The sequence below is a fragment of the Microcebus murinus genome, chromosome 5 (genome assembly GCF_040939455.1).
Source record: "Microcebus murinus isolate Inina chromosome 5, M.murinus_Inina_mat1.0, whole genome shotgun sequence".
Lineage (NCBI taxonomy): Eukaryota > Metazoa > Chordata > Mammalia > Primates > Cheirogaleidae > Microcebus > Microcebus murinus.
Window position 1 is genome coordinate 5,327,114 of NC_134108.1, and position 22,801 is coordinate 5,349,914.

Here is a 22,801-nt window from a genome sequence, read left to right on the forward strand (position 1 = left end):
GACAGAACAGGATGTGAGATTAAAATTGGCCAAAACAAAGGAAAAGAGAGGGAGAAAAGGTACGTTATTTTAAATCTCATTTTTCATATCAGAAAGAACAATTTTGCTTAAGAATTTCACACAAATAGCAAGATACTCTTCACTACAATTTGTAACAGAAGATCTTAAAACAGTTGAAAGGTTGCAGTGAATTATTATTTTTTTGTTGAACTGTGTCAGACAGTAGATTGCAAGACCTATGCTAATTTTGTTTTTCTGAACAACAAATTCATATAGATGATAGCAGAGAATTAAAAAACACATGCTACAAAGTGAAAAATACCACACAGCAAAACACAAAGATTTTCTCCACTTAGGATACAACTTCATAAAATCTTGGTTTTTTCCATTGTCAAGATATATGATCAAACATACATTTTAACATATGTAATTAAATAAATATTTATAAAACACATTTATGGCTAAAAAATTATTTGTAGATATTTTAACATGGTATCCATTTTACTACTTTTTGATTTATCTTCTTATACTTGAAGATGTATATCAAAGAAAGATTTCCTAGTGTGGTCTAATGACTCAATACAGTGCTTTCTTCTCTATTACTAAATTTCAAATAGCAATAAAAAGAGTAGGCAGAACAATCACATCATATTGTATCTTCCATTTAGAAATGGGATTTGCTTTATAAACAATTATGAAGGGATGACAAATGGTGAACAGAATAAAATTTAATGTAAAAATTCTTTATTGTAATAATTCATGTATGCTTTACATATTAAATCAGATAGGAATGACTGATGAAACCATGTTTTATTAAATAAGCCATTTCTAAAGTATATTCATCATCAGAAAAAAAAGACTAGGATAATGAAAGAATAATATAGTTTAGCTTGTATAATTTATTCCAAGTTTCAAACAATGGACAGGAATGGGAAAATGAAAAAGGTAACCAAATAAGCATCAGGTAAGTCCCTGAAACAGAGCTGAATGATGCCAAGAAGAATAGTAGAAATATAAGTATGCATATATATTTAAGTTACTCTTATAGTTTAACTTAATATGTCAAAACTAAGGGGATTTAATAGTTTATGTAAATCAAGAAAACTTCTTTTGATTCAAATTTTATTACTAAGTTTTATAGTAGAATCAAATGTTGAATTGGCATTAGGGTATCATAAACCCTGATCATACCCCTGACCATGAAATCACATCTTTTGGGTATCAGTATGTCACAGGGTAACATACAAATGATATTAACAAAAAGGCCTGAATGGAAATATAACCTACACTCTGATACAGATAGCTGCTTTAAGAAGCATTTGTGGCAAAGGCTGGTAGCAAAGGCCAAAGATCTTGAGTTCTATCTAGATACTTTTTGCAATTATTAAAAACTTTTTTAGATCAAAGAATTCCAAGTTTTAGTGATGATATGAGAAACGGGGTCTTTGCAGGTAAAAGTATAAATTGAATACAAACACACACAAACACACACACACGTGTGTGTGCACTGGGATGAGGATATTAAACAGAACATTTGGGAAATGGTGTGTATATAGTTCAAGTGGCCTTAAACAACTTATATTAATTTTTAAAGTTTTTATAACCTTTTATATGTATGTTCATTATATAATATACTCTAGTTTCACCATGATATTTTAATTTCTAATTAAATTATATGTATTTTGTATGTTTTAATGATTTTGTAATATAGGTAGTTTTCTTACTTAACTCTCAATGGCTACTAAACATTCCAAGGAAAGGTAATATCATTGACTTAACTATTCTCCTATTTTTTAACATTTGGAGTCCTCATTACCAATAACCCATATAAAAAACAAAATAACAGCAACTATGAATTTAACATATTTGCCAGATCTCTTATTAAATTCATTATGTCTTTTTCATAGAGAAAGAAAGTAGAATGATGATTGGCAGGTGATTTTGTGGGGAGGAGTGGAGAGTTGTTTTATGGATATAGAGTTTTTGTCTTGCAAGATATAAAGAGTTCTGGAAACTGGTTGCATAACAATGAGAATGTACTTAACACTACTGAATTGTACACTTAAAAATGGTTAAGATAGTAAATTTTATATTGTGTGCATTTTACCACAATTTTTTAAAAGAGCAGAAATAAGATTGCATTGATACTTATACAATTGTCATTAGTAAAAATAAAACTGTTCTAATGGAAATAAAACACTACATCATAAAATTTTAAAATTATTATAATAATTTTTTTAAAGGACTAAAAGAATGCTCTAATTCTAGAAAAAACTGCACAAACAAGTTATCAAGGCAAGGAGAATAAATGAGCTCCAGATATGAAAAGTAGGAATAGATGTTGGTGATATCTCCTCTGAGTGATGTAGTTACAAGAAAGACAACCAAACCCAACTGAAGTCATGATGTAGCTAGAAGGAATATTATCTAAATATTGACATAGTACCATTTTCAAGAGTGCTGAGAGAGTTACCTACATGGCTATGGTTAGGTAACAAAAGAAAGATAATTAGTTTTTTTAAACTAGTAACAGGAAGGCTGCAGAGCCCATTCTTTTGGATATATGAGAAATTTAACACCTTATCTTTAGTTCTTAGAAGGGAAAAGTTTTAAAACCCGGTACCTATACCTGAGAGCAATGAGAATGGTCTAGTGAAACAAATTCAATAAACATCAAGCTGGCATTATCGCTTCTTTCAAATGTTGATTAAATCTTCATTTTATAAATTATACAAGAAAGATTATTTTTGAAAAATAGAGAAATTACTTGTAAAGCTATTAGAATTGCAAATCACTGATTTTGTTGGGCTAAAAGAAAACTATTGTCTAATAAAATAGTCTATTTGGAAACATCTTTTGTCTTTTGGGGGGCAAAAAAATATTTACAAAAAGACTGCCTTTATGTGCAGAAGCTAAAGGTTCAGTTCCTAAGAGAAAAATATTTTAAATATTAAAACCATAGCATCATTCTGTTTCTGTGCACTTCCTCCTATTATGAGAAAAATTTATGCAGAAGCTTGTCCTTCACAGATGTTAATTATCAGCATAATGTGAGCTACATTGTTCCCACTTTCTTTTACACAGCAAATCCCAGCAGAAACTAAAGCATATAATAGATGTGGTAAAAATTGTTTAGAATTTGTAAATGCCATTAACAAAAGCTGATCATCAAACCATTTTAAACCAAATATAGCAAAAATTTTGTTTAATTTCATTCAATTATTAAAAGTGAAAACCATTCCATATAGATTGGAATATTGATAGGAAAGTTATTAATAAAAATGACTGATTAAAAAATTTCTTAACTACCTTTACTTTCCTCTGAAACCCAACTTTCAATAGGACAGAAAGGAAGTTTAATCAAAGAAATGGAAAATAAATTCATAAAGTTTCATATGATATTCCTATGATTTCACCATATTCAATAACCCAAGCGCCACTAAGGCAAGGGTTTAGATGCTGTATGCACAGCCTCTAATCGGTTCCTGGCATATCATAAATGCTCAATAAGTAATTGTTTGAATGAAATATTTAATGAAACAATGAAAATCAATAAATATAAATTGAACATCATTAACTTTTAATTACGGACCTATCTGAGAAGGAACAAGTAGTGGTGTATGTGTCAGCTTTAAAGAGTGCAGTTTAAAAACCCTCTTGCTTCACTTCTCAATCTTTCACCCTCTCTACCTGTGCCCCAAATAGTGTCATTAAAGTTGCACTCTTTCTAGGTTCAAGAAATGAACAGTACGTACTTTGGAAGAATAACAAGTAGTCCTCTGTGGCAGCGGTCCCCAACCTTTTTGGTGCCAGGGACCAGTTTCATGGAAGGCAATTTTTCCACGGGGGTTGGGGGGACAGGTATGGATGGTTTCAGGATGATTCAAGCGCATTACATTTATTGTGCAGTCAGACCTCTCTGGTAATGATGATCTGTATGTGCAGCCACTCCCCAGTGCCAGCATCACCGCCTCAGCTCCACCTCACATCATCAGGCGTTAGATCCTCATAAGGAGCACACAACCTAGATCCCTCGCATGCACAATTTACAGTAGGGTTCTCGCTCCTATGAGAATCTAATGTCACATCTCATCTGACAGGAGGTGGAGCTCAGGCGGTGACATGAGCAATGGAGAGTAGCTGTAAATATTAATACAGATGAAGCTTCACTCACTCCCCGCCCCACTACTCACCTCCTGCTGTGCAGCCCAGTTCCTAACAGGCCACAGACAGGTACCTGTCTGAGGTACATGGGTTGGGGACCGCAGTTCTATGGGATTAGCACAGAACACGTGAGTTTTAACAGCAAGCAGAATAAGACAAAATTAAGCAGATTAAAAATAAGGCAGAAGAGGCCGGGCGCTGTGGCTCACGCCTGTAATCCTAGCTCTTGGGAGGCCGAGGCGGGCGGATTGCTCAAGGTCAGGAGTTCAAAACCAGCCTGAGCAAGAGCGAGACCCCGTCTCTACTATAAATAGAAAGAAATTAATTGGCCAACTGATATATATAAAAAATTAGCCGGGCATGGTGGCGCATGCCTGTAGTCCCAGCTACTCGGGAGGCTGAGGCAGGAGGATCGCTTGAGCCCAGGAGTTTGAGGTTGCTGTGAGCTAGGCTGACGCCACGGCACTCACTCTAGCCTGGACAACAAAGTGAGACTCTGTCTCAAAAAAAAAAAAAAAAAAAAAAAAAAATAAGGCAGAAGAGATCATTGGCACTTATGACAATAACAAAGGTGCTCAAAGCATATTTCTTGAATAAATGAGTAAATTCATGAATCAAAAAAAGAGAGCTGCAAATGAGCATGTTGGAAGGAAGGAAAGTGAGGAGGTACCAGGGCAGCTGGAAGAGATGCTAAGGGTGCCTCAATCCTTTTCCCCAGCTTCCTCTCCTTTAGCTGAGCCCTCCACGAAGGCAACCCAAATGACTACGAGCTTGATAAGTAAAAACTGTCCTAATGTAAGACCTGTACCTTCCCCCCCAGTCTGCACATTTGCAGTTAGATTACCATCCTTTAATCTTTCCTGTCTAAAACAACAACAACAAAAAAAAAAACAAAGGAGCTACTCCTGGATGAAATGGAGAGCCACAGACAAAATGCCTTTCTTATTCCACTGTTCTGTCTGGACAGACATGGTGTTGAGCTCTGGAGAAACATCATTCTGTCCCTGGAGAGTGGGAGACTTGAGAGAATGGGTGCCATTTTATGGAGGACGGCCAAGGACAGTTGCTTTGGTAAGCAGCTATAAAGGAGTGAACTTGGCTAAGAGTTAGAGAAAAGCATTTCTGGCGAAGGCCAAGGGTATATATGAGATTTTCGTTCTCCAGAAAAAGCAAGGGAGCCAGTGTGGCTGGAGCCAAGTGGGTAAGTGGGTAGGGGCAGGCAGTGTCACACAAAGTGACACCATCTGACTTCTGGTCTGGCAGTCTGACCGAGTTTATCCATTCTCCCCACACACCAGGATTGTGGGAGATTTTAATTCTTAAATCACACAGTCACCCAAGTCAACAAATTTTAGATTGGTTTCCTCTGTTTTAACATTGCTTTTAGCTTAAGTTCATCAAAAGCAGGCCAATCAAACCATTAAATGTATTGGTGCTGCCTAACAGTAAGGAATGGGGCAGCGAGGTGGGAGAAGAGTAAAAAATACTCAGCCATTATCAAATTAATTGGCTCTGACCCATGACAGAACTCTGAGAGTGGACCTTGTGGTGGTGGTGTTAACTTTCCATACTCTACTGATTTTAAATAAATAGGAATGAAAAAAAAAAAAAAAACTACAAGAGTTTAAAGTCCAAAATAGGGCTTCAGTGATGATGGGGCTCAGGACACACTATCTCAAAGTATGACACATTAAAAAATGACAGAAGCAGGAAAGTCACTCTGACCTTCTCCCACATTCCTTTCCTGAAGCAAGTCATAGAACCTAGGAAGGACCTTCTTCTGCCCTTCACCTGAATCAGGCCATAAAACCCTCATTTGAGAGACGCCTCCCTGTGCCCAGAGAAAAAGAACATCCTATCTCTGTAGACAAAGGGTCACAGAGAAGAACTGGAACAAACAGGCCTTGCTAAGCTTCCCCTAGTTTACTGCCATTAAATCATACCGGCTTTGTCCTATCATATTTATCCATTCTTCATCAAACCTACTATATAAAGAGCACTCAGAATTATCCATTTCTTCAGGTCATCAATGTTTTGCGAAGTTTCTCATGTCACATAAAAGTTACAAATAAATCTGTGTGCTTTTCTCTTGTTAATTTGTCTTTTGGTATAGGGACTTCATCCATGAACCAAGGATAAGTGAGGGAAATATATTTTTTTGACCCTACAGAGACAATGATGGTTTTCTATTAGTCAGAATCTGGACTAAATCACATTTTTTTCCCCAAGTACATCCTAAAGTTATACATTTTCATTAAATTTTAATATATTTACACTTTGCTATAAAACTCTCATCCAATTTACATTAAGAAACATGAACATGTGTGTGCTGTTAAAATAATTTTATAAAGCAAAATAAATTACAAAAATATCTATATTAATTATTTGCACAAAGTTTAGATTTCTGATACAAAAATTTTGGTGTTCAATTCATTTCTCAAGCACATTTTTTTCTCCTAATTTTATGGCTGACAGTGAGGCAGGTATTTAGATTTATGGTTTCCAAAATACAAGTCATCTTGCCCTATTATAAGTTACTTTTTACTTCATTCTATAGTCACGCATCACCTAATGACGGGGATATGTTCTGATAAATGCGTCGTTAGGTGATTTCATCATTATGTGGTCATCAGAGAGTGCACATGCACAAACCTAGATGGTACAGCCTCCTACATACCTGGGCTACAGGGTACATCCCATTGCTCCTGGGCTACAAACCTGTACAAGCATGTTACTGTACTAAATACTATAGGCAACTGTTACACAATGGTATGGATTTGTATATCTAAGCACCTAAGCATTAAAAAAGATAACATGTGTTACAATGTTAGGACAGCTAGGACATCACTAGGTGATAAGAATTTTTTTCAGTTCCACTATAATTTTATGAGACTACCATCATATATGCAGTTTGTCACTGACTGAAATATCATTATGTGGCACATGGCTGTACTTATGACTAATTGTACACATTGCACAATGGCCTGTATCGCCAATGACTTCCACTGCACCTAATAAATTGCAACAACCATCCAAAATGTGTAATGGATAAAAGAATGCTCAAAACAAACAAATGAATGGTGCATATGTTTAACACTCAGTTTCATCTCCTTTCATTTAATTCCATTAATTTCCCAGATACATCATATTAAATAGCTGCCATAATAGATACTTTATATGTTTGTACCTCAAAAAAGTACATTATGCTGTGAATTTATCAGATTGTGTCTCCACATGTGTATAAACAAATCTTCCCTGTGGGTCAGGCTTTGCCTGCATTGGAAGCTTATTTTTGTGTGACCTCTCTAAAGACAATCTGGATATAACATTTCTGTATCCAGATGTATCTGCTCATGTGTGTCTCATCAGTTCTTGTTTGTTTATCTAAATCTGCTCACTAGTAATGATTCTATTTTCAAAAGAAAAGAGAAAGGAGGCATAAAAAATGGATTTGCTTGCTTATTTAGGCTTTCTTATATGTAAAATGTAGAAAATACTTTTCACAAAGGAAATATATATTTGCATATTGCTTATAAAATATTTATGTTGAAATGTACAAAACACAGTCATTCATGATCCCTTAATTAGTGTTTCAGTGGAATAAGAATTTAATTAAAATGTAATTTGTTAATTCATTAGTGTTGGGTTATAACTCTTACACCAATTTTAAGTAACTAATAGGTCCTGAAAGAACATAACTTATTTGGTTATTTTCATTGCATTTTCTCTTTAATACTTTCTTCTTTTTGATATTATTACATTTTTAAAAAGGAAAAGTACCAAGTTAGGACTCTTATTTTTAAAAATAATTTAGACAGTATAACCAAATGCTCTAAACTTTAATGTCACTTTATTAAAGGAGTTTGCTTTGACTATCCCATAAAACTGTACTCTAGCCTCTCATGATTATTTCTTTTACTCTGATTTATTTTTCTTCATGCTATTACCATTTAACAGTCTTTTTATTTATTTGTTTGTTTGTTTAGTTTTTTCTACTATAATGGTAGCTCTAGGAGGACCTAGAATTTGTCTGCTTTATTCATTGCTGTATTTCCAGAGTAGAGCAGTGTCCAGCACCTAGTAGGTACTCAGGTAATGTCTGTTGAATGAACAGGGGCTCCTTAACTAAGTTACATGAACATCAACTGGATAGCACATAATTAAAAACAACACATAGATAAGAAACCAATTTAAATGTGATCAGACCACTAGAGTTCAAATAAATGAATTCTATTCACCAGCAATAAGCAATATTCAGTGAGCTTATACTAGGAAGTTCTAAAAGGACTACAAACTACATTCTATAAGAAGACATAAAAATAGAGCTATCAAAAGAACTAAAAGGCTTGCAAACAAAATTTAAAAGTCACAGATAACCACCCTCATTCTTGGTTCCTGAGTAGATGAAAATTCAAACTGCTACAGTATTAAACAAATACATATACTGTGAAAATAAGACAGGGTCTTATATTTATTTTTCCTCAAGAAGACACCCTAGGGCTTATTTTCAGGGGATGTGTTATTTTTTTTTTAAGTATAGCACAACAATCTACATTGGTTCAAATATAGTTAAGTCGTCTTCTTCTAAAACATCATCACAACTCTCCAAAGCCCAAATTCCATCCTGAATTTCTTACGACTCTATTTCCTTTAGAACCATTGGGCCCAATCTCTCATGTGGAGCAATAGTGCTCTCATGGGGCAGATGAGAAGGGCTGCTCATCTTCTTTACCGCTCCGTGACAAAATGCATGGGTTGTGCGGATATGCTGGGTAGCCACACCTATCACTAGGTCTTATATTGCACAAATGCTTACAAATCCTGCTAGGGCTTATTTTTTTGAGTAGTTCTTATTTTTGGGGAAACACGGTATATACAATGTACAAAAATATAATATTTTAATGAATCATTTCAAATATTAGCCCTAAAACATTTTTACATGTTGTATCAGGGGCTATGGTAGGTCAAAGTTAAATAACACCCTGCTCCAGTCCTTCTGGAGTTCACCATCCTTGAGGGAAATAAGCAAACAGATTACTGTCTTACTCAGCAAGAGACTAGCACTGGGTGTGCTGGTTTTCCAGAGAGGGACATTTGATCTAGCCCAGGAATGTCAGGAAAGACTTTCAGGGGACTGGAAGAGCTGAGCTGAGTCTATACAGATGAGCAGTTACCGATTAAAGAGGCTGAGTAGAAGAGCAGTGTGGAGGCAGTGGGGTTTTTGAGGAGAAGGCCAGCATAAGCAAAGGTGGAAGGGGCAAGACATGACACAGCAAATTTGGTAATCCACATGAACAGAGGTTTCTCATGTATAAAGTACAATGCAGCAAATAATGCAAAAAACCAAAATGATAGTTTAAGAAGCCAAATAGTGATGTTTTACATTCATAATATTCAAAATTTCTTACCAAGATGGCTTTTTGCAACACTAGTATATTCTATAAAGGATATATTCTTTTGGTTATGGAGCTCATCATTTCTGCAAACTGATCTACATTCTAATATTATTGACTACACAAAATATTACTGGTAATATTGCAACTAACCAATACATTTTACTTTTGCTTTTTTTTTTTTTCATTTCCCCAGTAGTACAGTCATAGTGATCAGAGTCTACATTTCTTCTTCATGAAACGAACCATCTGCTAAATTGATGCTTGAGATTTGAAGCTAGTCCCAATTGTTAGTTTATTAAATATAATAAGTTACAATAATGGAGTGTTAAAATTATAACCCACACATGCAGAAAAACCTAGAGATTCTCAAATAGAATTATAAAAATCTTAACTTTTATATTTTTTGACTTGTGGTTTTTAATATTACCAGTTTAACACACTAACCCTTCTCAAAATGCATTTTAAAAATATAAAGAAAAATATATGTAAATGAAAAATCTTTTTTGTGCATATACAAGTATTTCTTCATTGCTCAACTGATTCTTCAAAAATGGAAATTAATAATAAAACAACATGAATCTTTCTGTGAAGGATGACTTTTTAAAAACTAAATTCACTCCAACCCAATATTATACCTTTGTTGCTTTTTAAAAAGTATTTGCTGTTCAGTAAAATGTTATACAGCTTATTGCAAATGGAAAACATTTAAAAGATGTTTTTCAATTGATGCGCTAATGCTTGTCAAGAGATTCACTATTGCTGGATATGAATAACGAGAAGATAAAGATCTTCTTGAACTCTCCCAACCCACCTTTACTTGCTGGTTAAACTTTATAGTATGAAAATTGAAATCTTATCTCCAGTACTGAAACAAGAACACGATGTTTACACACATATGCATACATATGTAAATGCACACAAACACATATTATTTACATGCAAAACTGAGAGTTGGCACAAAATCTTTGTCTTTTCCTTGTGATTTTTCCTAATTGAATTTTACTATCTTCCACAGAGATTTAATTTATGCACAATACACATTAGCTGATTACATCTGAAAAGGACTTCCATGATAGATGCAAAGCATATTTTATTTCATTGATTTTTTTTTCATGAGAAAGCTTTAGAACTGGTCTAACATTGGGGGAAATTATGCCTCAAGATGATCTTTTTCTCGCATCTAAGCCAAGATATTAAGCTAATTGAGAAAACAGTCTTACAGAATTAACTGAAAGACATCTGGTCAATATGACCAAAAAACCCCTGTAAATGCTAGATGAAAAGTTTTAAAAAGTACATAGCCATTCTCAAAAGTAAGAAAAGCAAATACCAAATTCCCAGAAATGAAGAGGAAATTCAAATCTAGAGTAGTGAACAGTAGCCTGGTGAAGAAACCTGGAGCCTGATTTGAAATGGAGGCAGCAATACACAGATTGATACTAAAGAAAATAGAAAGCATAAGAAAGTTTGCCCAGAAGTTTAAAAAAAATGGATAAAAAGATAAAATAGTTGAGGGAGGCAATAATAGAAATGATAGGATTGAATATAAATGCACAATCTACATACAATATTTTTTCTAAGAAAAAAACAGAAAATTTGTGGCAAAATAACAATCAATGAGATTACAAAAGAAACTTTCCTCAGTTGAGAAAAAGTTTTAGGTAGACAATAAGCTTAATATATTAAAGGAAGAATAGTTGAAAAAAGTACCTGGAAGCAACTTATAATTATACAAAAATAGTACCATTACCCAGGCTGTTAAACAAAAGAAACAAGCAAATAAGAATGGATTGCCATCAAAGGAGTAAAAATCAGACTAATATTAGTTTCTCAGCAATCATGTTAGACTACCATGATATACTATTCTATAGAGACATGAAGGGAAATAGTTGTAATTTAAGAATGTTAATTTCAATCAAATTGTGTCTCATGTACATGAAAGTAGAAATGTATATTTTCAAGACATTTGAGATTTGGAAATATTCAACCTATATACCTGGTTTTATAAAATTGTTTAAAAATATACATGAACAGAGACATGAATCTAAACAAGAACTCAAGATTTGAGGACTAATGGCTAGGAAAGTTTGTTTAAGGGTTTTCCTTTTATTCAGAATGGAACCAACTCATGGAAATTCTGGAGAATTATTTGCTGTAAAGGAGGTGTCTTGGATTAGGGACAGAGATTGGCTTTCAAATGATTCTGTTGACTGTGCCCATTTTTATGATTTTCCAAATAGCAAGAAATGTGTTTCATGTTTAATGAACTTTTGAAAAATAGTGATAACTATTCTCTTCAAAAATATGCTAATGACATGTTCACAATGACAAACCCAGTTACATGCCATGAGAATTAATATAGGAAAAGCCACGTGTGTGTGTGACCTTGCTAAAGTAGAGCTATGCAGAGAAATGTATTGGTGCATGTCTCTTTCAAAGGGCTTAGTAATGACCATTGAAAACTTAAAATTGCATAATAAAAGAAGATTGTCTTTTTTGTTGCTGTTGTTAAACTAGAGAAAACTATTAATATTCCTGTGGCAGTATGTGCACTATCAATCTACTCTCTTAATTAGGACCTTGAATGTTCCTTTGAGTTCCTTAAAAATTACCATATGAAATGCGGTTTCAACAAAGTAAAAAATATACATGTAGAAAAAAGACTGAATAAAAACACCAATATACTAAAAGGTGTTATCTCAGGGTGAATTTTGTCTTCTATATACAAGTTATCCATTTCCCAAATTTTGTAGGATAAGCATGTTTTACTTTTAAACTAGGGGAAAAAACTCAGAAAATCTAAGAATAAGTGCCTGTTATTTTTATATATCATATAATGCCAATTTTTTAAAAAGCATTATATAGATTATGATCTCAATTATATAAAAAGAAAGATAAGATGGAAATACTTTCAGAAATACTAATAATTATACTCAGCAAATGATGGAATAATAGTTGCCTTATTTATTCCTTCTAATTTTCAGTAGCATTTTATTATTTTATATAATAAAATTGTATATATTCCATGGTAAGAATAAAACTCAATAAGTAATAAGTATTAACATTTATATTTCATTTATATTAGTTCAGCTGATTATCCTACCAATATTAATTTTCACGTGGAACTTTCAAGGTAAGGATAATTTTCTTTTTGATAAAGGTAAAAACAATTTTCTATAATTGTCACCTCAAATGTGGCTTAAAATTAATATGATTATTCATTAACATTTTATTTAGATTTTGCCTAAAAGAAAAGGAGAAACTGTAATACAACTGCAAGGGGGTTGAAAATTCACTGTCAATAGTATCTACAAGGTACAAATCTAAAGAGACACTTTGAACACTCAAATAAAATATCAAACAATTTTTTTTGTTAACAATCATACTGTCAATCTGATTTCATTTGTCATCTGTCAAAGAACTTTTGATCTCAATAGTGCTTCAGTAAAGAGAAGAGATGTGTGATAAGACAGAGAGGGATGCAATCATTAAATTACTAATTGGAACAGAGCTGGAGATTCACCTTCTAGGCAGACACATAAAATTCATCAAAGATGGATTTGTGTCCCCACACAGAACTTTATGACAAGCAGCAACACACATTTTTAGTCTAAAGAGTAGAATGCTGATACTTCTAAAATGGCAACATTTGCTGCTGGGAAGGTGGCAGCCAAACGCGTCTGCACGAGATGTTAGGTGACAATATGCTATCTTAGCTCTGGCACCCTTAACATCACCAAGACCTCTCCCCTACATTTTAACAGTGGTGGTCGACCAACTTAAAAAGCAGGAGTGATTTGTTTTTCTTCTAGTTGTCAATCTACAGAGATCTGAAACTTACAACATTGCTTGTTTCCCTTGGGGTCCCTGGTAATGTGAATTGTCTTTAGCCAATGCCTAACAAATCACTGTCACAGAGCAGCAGTCGACCTTTCTTTTCAATCTATGCACTTTCCAGGAGTTATAAATCAGTTGACTTTCAAGCTCGATGAGATGGCATATGCCCTAGTTTGAAGAACAGATGGAGGCTGGGGGGAAAATTGTTTCTGCAGGCTTGCTACAAGCAGCTCTGCTCCATAAAAGTGAACCATTTGCACTAATTTCTCACATAAATTATATAGGCAGCAGGGAGCACCGGCCCATTCAGCAGAAAATCTTTCATCTAGCTTTCAGAGGTCATCTAACCAATTTAAATTAAAGTTATTTCTGATACATGGCTGTATTTTCATGCTGTACACTTTTAAGACACAACAATTTACATCAAATAAAAGAATGGCATTAATTGAGTATGCAGTCCCCTCCTCCAAAAAACACAGAATAGTACATTAATTGCTGGAGGATTATTTTTTCAAGACTTCTAGAATGAACTCTGTCTATTAATTAATCACAGAGGAAATAATAGTGGAAATGTGGCAACTCTCTCATAAAAAAATCAGGTAAATTATCACTTCTCTTGTAAAATTTGCCTTGCAAATTCTTCTAAGGCCTGTTATCTAGACTCAAGCTTTGGTAGTTATCAAAAGAACAGAAGCCCGGGACAATTCCAAGAGAATATTCATACATCTTGATGTGAAACAAATTATTCAACTCAAGTAAATTTGCTTACAAGATCTCAAAAGTCAATTATCAGTTTTACCTTAAGAGCAACAGACATAGCATTATTTTTTTGAATCCTTAAGACATTGAAACATTAATAAATTGAAGGTATCAAGGGACTAAATTATAAGCCAAAGTTATAGAATCTTGTGAACACACTGATGGGGAATGGATCAGGTATCATATCACAGTGTGACTTACTCTAAAATACAATAATATTTATAGATAATGAGCTATCATGGTTTGGGGCTGATTGTAATTGTAAGAAAATGTGTGCACACTTTTATAATAATTATATTCAATAACTGTTTTTTCCTACTAGGAAATTATCAGTTATGTCAATGAAAACAGTCACATTGACAGAGCTTTTTATAGTTTATGAATACCAATGCTGCTGAGAACTAAAAGGAACTGGGGAAAAAAGGAAGAAATACTGAATGGAGTCATCAGTCAACACAGAATTAAAGGTGTTGTCCAAGACACCATCGATAGAAATTTTAGAGACTGATTTAAACGCCTAATCAATTTAGGCACAGCATTTTCTTTACTTGAGTGTTCAAGTTGGACATATATTTTTAGTCCTTTTGAAAGAGAAACTTGTTTGTCACTTTGAAAATAAATTTTAAGAAATGAGCAGTCATTTGGAAAGCATTTGTGTATAATCTAAGGAGCATTCTCATGACCAAAGTTCGACCCCCTAAAACTACTACCTATCATTCTGGACCCCAAAGTATTGTGGATTCAAATTACACTTGCTGCTACTAATCTTTGCATTTTGCTACCAGAAGACATGGTGTCTTTGGCAAATTTCTACTCAATATTTGTTCTTTGAAGCATTTCACGAACACCTCAACATACAGTTATTTTAATAATTATGAAACAAAATTTTTTTGAACTCCCATAATTAAAAAGGGTCATCTGGTACATTGTTGTCACTTAGAGATAAGAAGAGTGAGAGACATGGTCCTGAAACAGTGTTCTAGAGAAATAAAACTTCAAAATAATCAGCTCCAGTGTGCTTTGCTTTCATTCAACAAATATCTTTGGGTGCCTGCAGTACTGACAGATACTAGTCTAGGTACTAGGATACATGAGTGAACAAACCAGAAATATAGGCAAAGATCTCTGCCTTAGAAGATTTTCAGACAAGTCTATTTTCACTAACATTGTTTCTAGCTTCATTTTAGGTCACAATCTGGTTTTCCTTTTCCCTTTTCTTATTTATGCCGACTTCATGTATTTTATAGTTTTTTGTGAGACAATTTAAATCCATTTTGAAAGAATGTGGGGTAAAAATATATAAATGAAATATTTATATAAATGTTTATTGATAAAAGTATATTTATAGTTACCTGATCAGCTTAATATTAAGAAATCATTTTTTAATAAAATAATAAAGTCTTGTGATCCAAGTTTTAATCAACAGGTAACTGTGTAATTAGTAGATCAACCTCAGGGGAATGATGTTATCATGGTGAAATTTTATGTATCTCCAACAGGCCAGTGAGGCAGATGTGTTTTTGCCAGGAAGTGAAGGCTACCTATGTTCATTCATACATGTACCTGCTTCTGTGAATCATTGCTGGTTTTATCTGATTTTATTTCAATAGAAGTTGCTACTGAAAATCATTTATATTATCAACTAAAGAATAAAAAACCAAGACTGCAGAAACACCCAGGGCAACTAATGCCACTTTGGACAATGACCAGTGTGGCACTGCCAAGTGAGAGATTATCAGGTTTTGAAGGAAGGGAATTTGAGGCAAAGTTCAAGTTCATTTTGAGGTTCTCCCTTTTTCAGATAATTTGGGAAGTTTGCAATTTTGTTGCATTTATAATAGGGTTGGTATTATATCTTGATTTGCCTTTCTTTTTCAAATATCCCTATTATATCTGGGGCATTTTTACACCTGTTTATTAGAAATTTAGTGGAAAACAAGACTTTCTTAGTGCATGTCATATTCTGTCACATAGTACGTTATCATGGACAGACGGAGAAAGGTGATTTGTATCAATACCTATTACATCAAAATTCCTATAAAGTGAAAAAAGCATTTAGAGACATCTTAGTATGGTTGTAGCTGTTTTTATCTTTAAAATAAATAAATGGTGTATAATACCATATAGTTACTGTTTAAAATCTAATGTGCCTATGATATTTTTTTCTCTTTTTCCCAATGTCTTTATTGAAGTGACTATTTTAAAATAACTTGTATTCCCATATTATTTAAAACATGGCTCAAAACCAGAATTTACGGTAAAATGGCGAATCTCATAGTGCTACGTATGATTCATATTTGGGTTCTTCATTAAGTATGTAAGAAAATTTTATTTTGAGTTAATTCAGGTGAATACTACAAATAGCTTCAGATTCTGCCACACAGAGAACTGTAATAGCATGGGCTCTTGGATCCTTGCCTCAAAATTAGCCCTGGAAAAACCATAAGAACAAATATGGAGTCTAGAAAGTGACAAACAAAAAGAGAAAAAGGAGGGAGAGAAGAGACAGGAGAAAGGGGAAAGAGAGAAGAGGAAGAAGGAGGAGGAGGAGGGGGAAGAGGGGAGGAAGAGGAGGAGACCCAGGCTGTGTTAAACTCTCAAACTGAGTTGGTAGCTGGGGGGTTGTGGAGGGTGCCTAGAGGCAGAAGTGAGAGGACAGTTTATAGAAAAGCTCAGTGTAAACTTCCACATAATTTCATATTCCTTCCTATGACTCATGCTTTAATATCTGCTTTTTGTGCAATTTAAAACTCTCCACCAAAGGGCCACTTTGTACACTGATGCCTCTCTTCACTACTTGTTTAAGCAGCAGAGGTGGAGACAATGTGCTGAATATTTTGCTAGTTTATATAACATTCTTCTCTCTCAGGAATGTCCACAGGGAAAACCTTTAGGTAGAATCCCCACCGCCACCCTGATCACTGTGCTTGTAAGTGTGTGATTCATATTACAGGAGTACAGGAAATGGACAAATGGCAATTTAAAATGAGAAAACTCAGACACAATTCTAAAATTTCCATCGTTCATCTGAGTGTCTGCTTTGTTACTTATCCAGACTGCTGAGATCTTTTTCATGTTTGCTGCCTGTAATATGGACACTAAAGATATCAGCAACAGAATACATAGTTATGTTTCCTGAATGTTAGTAGGGTCAAGAAAAATGTAGAAAAAGAAGCAGATTAAAACGTTTTGTTTAAGCAGTCATTTATACTTTTTTAAATAGCTACAACTATCGATAATCAAGAATTCTTTAGCCATACTTTAAATATTTAAAAATTTAAAAAAAGGATTCCAGAGCTTGCTTGTCATATTTCATATTCTAGATCACATCTTTCACAGACAACAAACTTGCCATCGATAAGTACATAGAAATTTTCACTACAAACATTTTGTAATCTATGATAAGCACAGACAATCATGACAAAAAATACAAATGGAAGTCCCATTTTTAAAATTTTAATAATGATTCTTACATAGCTATAGCCTTTCTATTTGGGATTCAGGCATTTATTTTTGACTGCCATTATCATAATCTGCAGCTGCACAGTCTAATATGGTAACCATGTTGTGATTTAAATTAAAATTAATTAAAATTAAATAAAATTAAGAATTCAGTTCCTCAGTCTCAGTAGGCGCATTCCAAGTGCTTAATGGCCACATATGGCCAGTTGTACTATATTAGATAGCGCAGATGCAGAGAACTTCCACCATTGCAGAAAGTTATATTGGACACTGCTCTGATCTTTAGAGATACCATTAGGCATAGACTAAACTGGATAGATTACAGCAATCAGCCTTCCATGTTGTTTTGGGATGTGAAATAAATGATCACTTCCATGTGTCTGAAAATGTTATATCAGTTCAGGATGTGGGTTGAAAAACCTAAGAATGCAAACATTTACCTATCTCTAACTTACTTCTGTTTTCTGGCTTTATTAGGTTATTTGTGTTATCATGATGTGCCTTTGTTATTTCAAGAATATATGATGGCTTCTAATACAGTGGAGATGGAGTCAGCTAATCCAGAAAAAGCAGATGAGTTGGGCAGGGATCTCTAAACCAGCAACTTTACAAACTAGAATAAGCCTGAGACGTTAGGACAGCCTTCATTAGGGATTAGAGCCGCGAATCTTAAGTCTTTTAAGAGCCATGGATGTCTTGAAACTCTTATAAAAGAAATGGACCTTCTTATCACTTAATTGTGCACATCATTTCAGGCACTCACAAACCTCTTGGGAGTCCCCAGGGTGTCCCAAGGACTGCTGAGAGAGGACCAACAATTTCCTGGGGAAGCACTGCTACATAGGAGTCCTCAGGAAGGAACAAGCTATAACATTGAGGCGAGAGGTTTGCTTGACCAGGAACCTGCACTCTGCCTACACACAGAGAAGGACAGCACAGGGTCTTGGTTTTTTGCTTTTTGTTTTTTGGGGGAAAGAGGTGGTCCTGCTTCCTTCAACATTCAGGAACCCTTCCTTAGGACTGGCATCCTGGAAACATCCCCTATCCCTATTTAACCAGATTGCCCCCAAAGTAAATGTGCTGAGGAGTAAATATAAATATATGAAGGGCTTGTTCACAACCCTATGTTTAATAATTTTAACATCTTAATTTCAAATTTTATAGTAAGACAATTGAAATGTAGTAACAAAGCTCTAAAAGAAGTCTACAAGTTCTAGAATAATATGTTTTTCTAAATTTATGCTATATACTCCCAGTGACAGCAAATAAATTATTTCCTTGTTTTACTTTTTGGCTTGCTGAATCAGTACTATAATCAATAGTAGCTCAAAATAATTAATATAACCATAAAAAAGCAAAGCAGTTTATATCCCTACTGACTGTTGGATTATCAAAGATAAAGAAAAATGATTCATCCCATATTTTTATTAATAATTTATTTTCAAGATGAATTTTTTCTAGTCTCTTGACATTTCTAAAAGTAAATGAAATTATTTGAACAGGTCAGAATAAATTTGTATAAGCTCTTTTCATTAATATAATTTATGCATAAGTTATAATTACCTAAAACACCAGAAGCCACTCATTTTTTATAATGAATTATGACATAGTCTTACTCAACGGTAATCAGGTTTTTAAGCAACTCTACTGTGTTACCTTGTATGAACCAGTATATAGACAAGCAAACACAAAATCCATGTAATTAATCAAATATAAATGAACTCCCAAATCACAATAAAACTTGGAGAATATGTACTTATATTAATACTAAGACTAAAATATTTAATTTAGTTATACTTGCTATAAATTTTTTCCCATCATATGTACATTTTCACATAATGAATTCACATTCAAAAAGAGGTGATTAAAAGGAAGATAATAATATTATTATTCGTCCCTCCCTCCCAAAATTATTTGACAAGGTTTTAATAAGGATATCACCAGGCTTTTCTAGTATAAAGTAATTTAGAATAATTGTAAGTTCAATAACTGAATATCAGATGACTTTAAAAATTAGAAATATTTGATAATAACATGAAAATATTCTTAAAGAAAAATACAAACAATTCTTCTAGTCTTTCTACCAAGAGGGGAAAAAGTTAATTTTAATGCTTTTTCCTCAGGTAAATACTTCAATGAATTCTTGAATTTGATAATTTTAATTTTTAACACAAATTTGTTATTAATTACGAACAATCCCTAGATTTGCCTTCAGACATGACCCCCAGACTTTTTAGTTAAATGTGTCAATTGCTTAATTTAACTGATATTTGGCCAAAAGCTTTTATTTTACTTAACCCAATGTGATACTCATACATGTGCAATTGCTTTGCTGTCTGTAGGCAGAGAAGCCCTTTTAGCTGATACATATCACCAAAAGCAAAGTCATTGATAACAAAAATAATTAAATAGCAGAAGCCGGTTAGAGATCAGCATTCATTTTTCAAATTAAATGTAAAAGCCTTCTCCAGTTAAGAGATTGGCAAGTTTTTACAAATAACATCAGAGAGCCTTTTAGAAAGAAACACAACCACATTAGAATGGAGTCATTAGGCAATACATTTATTTTGAAGCCAATTAACCTTTTGTCAGAAAAATGTCTGTGCTGTAATGGCTTCGGCAGTGGAGGTCAGCCTCTAACGGGCACGTATGACAGCCATCGCGCTCGCTGACACGGGCTGCAGACAGAGGAGAGCCAGGACTGGGAGCGGCCTTCTTTTGTATTCTACTCTGCATTTCCAGGGAGCAGACAATCTTGACCTATCCATTTAGGTAATTAAAGCTTCCATTTGGAAGTGTCCTGCAGGAAGGTGAAATTTGGGGGAGATAAATGGCTGTTGCTCTCTGCATCCAGCCGCCACTTCCATCATTTGATGGACTGCCTGAAACAGGCTGGGCTGCCAGGTTCTCATAAAAATAGAGATGAATGGGCAGCCGACAATTCTCTAAGGCAAAGCAACTCTGTCATTTTCTTCTTTGCAGGCTATAATTTAATTGTTAGTCGAGGTGGACGACTGACACAGGGGGGCTTTCTATAAGAGCTTATCCACCATCTTCAATCTGCTGAGAAATTACTCCAGTTTATTTACTTAGCAGCCAAGTTTGTTTGGCATTGGGAGATGTCACTTCAGCAAGTGCAGCTGGCCAGCACAGCTGTGCCCTGACTTACCTTCCAGGCTATTTTGTTTCCTTTCGAATCATGCTCAAGGGCAATTGGGAAGTCACCTCGCTCATAGAATTTTCGAAATGCTGTGGGCTTGGTTGGTCTTTCTTTAAATGCTCCTGCAGCTGGAGGGCCTCTCACCTTAAAGGAAAAAAAAAATAGTCACTAGATTTTAACACATACTAAAAAAAATCACAAATGAAAAGACTTTTTCTTTTTGAAAGGTTTCAGTTTGTGTAAAATATGCTGCAAGATAAAACCACATTATCTTATAAGGGATGACAAATCTCATGTCAATACAAACATCGGGAAAAAAATTATTTTATAATCACTTCATAAGGAAGTGATCACTTCATAAGGAAGAGAAGCCTGACTTTATGCTTAAGGAAAATATTTTAATGGAGATATTTAAGTTCAGAATGTTAAGACTTAAGATTTCTAAGGATTGTAAATTCTAATGATTGTAAAATCTTAGGTCTGATATGCTTTGTGTAATATTGAAGTAATATATGTAAAATATTTCCTTTCAATCTTTCTACATATACATAAAATGTGGGATATGTTTCCATAATATAAATATTAACAACAAAACTGTAAAAATATAATATAAAATTAATGATAAATGAGAGTTTAGAAGGAAAAAAAATGTAGCCTGCTATGTGCGTGTATAGCATAAATTTGGTAATACACAAAAAAGTAACATTAGGATACATGACAATCTTCTACCTCAAACAAGATTGAAATTTTCATTTACAAAGAAATATTTCCTATAGAGTTAGTTGTATTGAGTATATCTTTTAAATCTGTATTATTTACATTGGAATTAATTCATTAGGTTACAAAATTCAAAGTGATAAGTGAACTATTTAGAAAATTAGGGACTGCTGTAATGTTCTTTACATATGCTGTAAACATGATTATCTTTCCCTGCCTGTAAAAAAAAAATAAGTAAATACTAATCATTTAGTATATTAGTTTAATAAAATCATTATTTTGCTAATATTTAATATGGACAAGATAACAAATAATTTAACTTAATATTTTAAGTTATTTGATATGTTAACTTTTAATATGCTTGTTAATACTTTAATTTTATAAATTTATTAAGATATATCTAAAATAATATATAATAAATAAAATTAATATATAATAATATATTAGATATGAAAAATACATATCTAATGCATATGTAAAGGGTAATATTTGAAATTGAGTGGGATATTAAGAAATGTCTTATGAATATGATCAAATGCTAAGGTGAAGTTGAAGAGTGAAGTAACACAGAGCCATTTATCAGAGTTTAGAATTCACTCCTCTACACAGCACATTATTCCCAGTATAGGATTACATAAGTACAATTCTGATTGAGGCGACACTGGGTATCGCCAGTGGGAAGCAAGATTTTCTTTTACTCATTGTAGATTTGAAATTTGTTCTGGCATTAGAATTATGAGAAACCATTTTCAGCCAAATTCATTGCATTGTTGAATAATCACATGTATTTGACAACTACTTTGTGCAGCTCTCTAAGCTGGAAGCTACATACAAAGGAGAACATTTGTAACTACAGTACTTAATGGAAACTGTAGACCTGGGATTCATGGACTTTTGTAATTCATGGAGGAATAAACCTTGACTCTCATTTTGGGGAACTGATAAAGGATTGACAGTTTTGTTTTTTTTTTGCCAAGAAGTTACTTTAAAAAAATGTTACTATCTACCAACATGGTACCATCTTAACACCCTTAAAAGAGTGATAGACTATAATCTACAAAAGAAAATGTGACCAAGTTAAACCTGCATGAATGCATGAATACATATTATAGAAAATTACATGCAATATTGCATGTATATGGTGCATCTATATAGTGTATGTGCAAGCACATGTGTATTGTTATTATGTAACACTGATTACTGGTTAGCTTCATTTACTTTATTTTGTTTTTCTTAACTTTTATTAACTGCAGATCTACATGCAGTTGAAGAAACTGCATAGACAACTCATGTACCCTTTGTGCAG

General features: G+C 33.6%; 1 protein-coding gene across 1 annotated transcript in view; it reads right to left on the minus strand.

Moving 5' to 3' along the window:
* The window catches only part of PACRG (parkin coregulated), a 490,407-nt gene that overhangs the window by 388,968 nt on the left and 78,638 nt on the right, over positions 1–22,801 (minus strand). Inside the window, exon 2 of the mRNA XM_012745607.3 lies at positions 20,788–20,922. Within this exon, the coding sequence (XP_012601061.1) occupies positions 20,788–20,922 (135 nt within the window). The remainder of the gene's footprint in view (positions 1–20,787; positions 20,923–22,801) is intronic.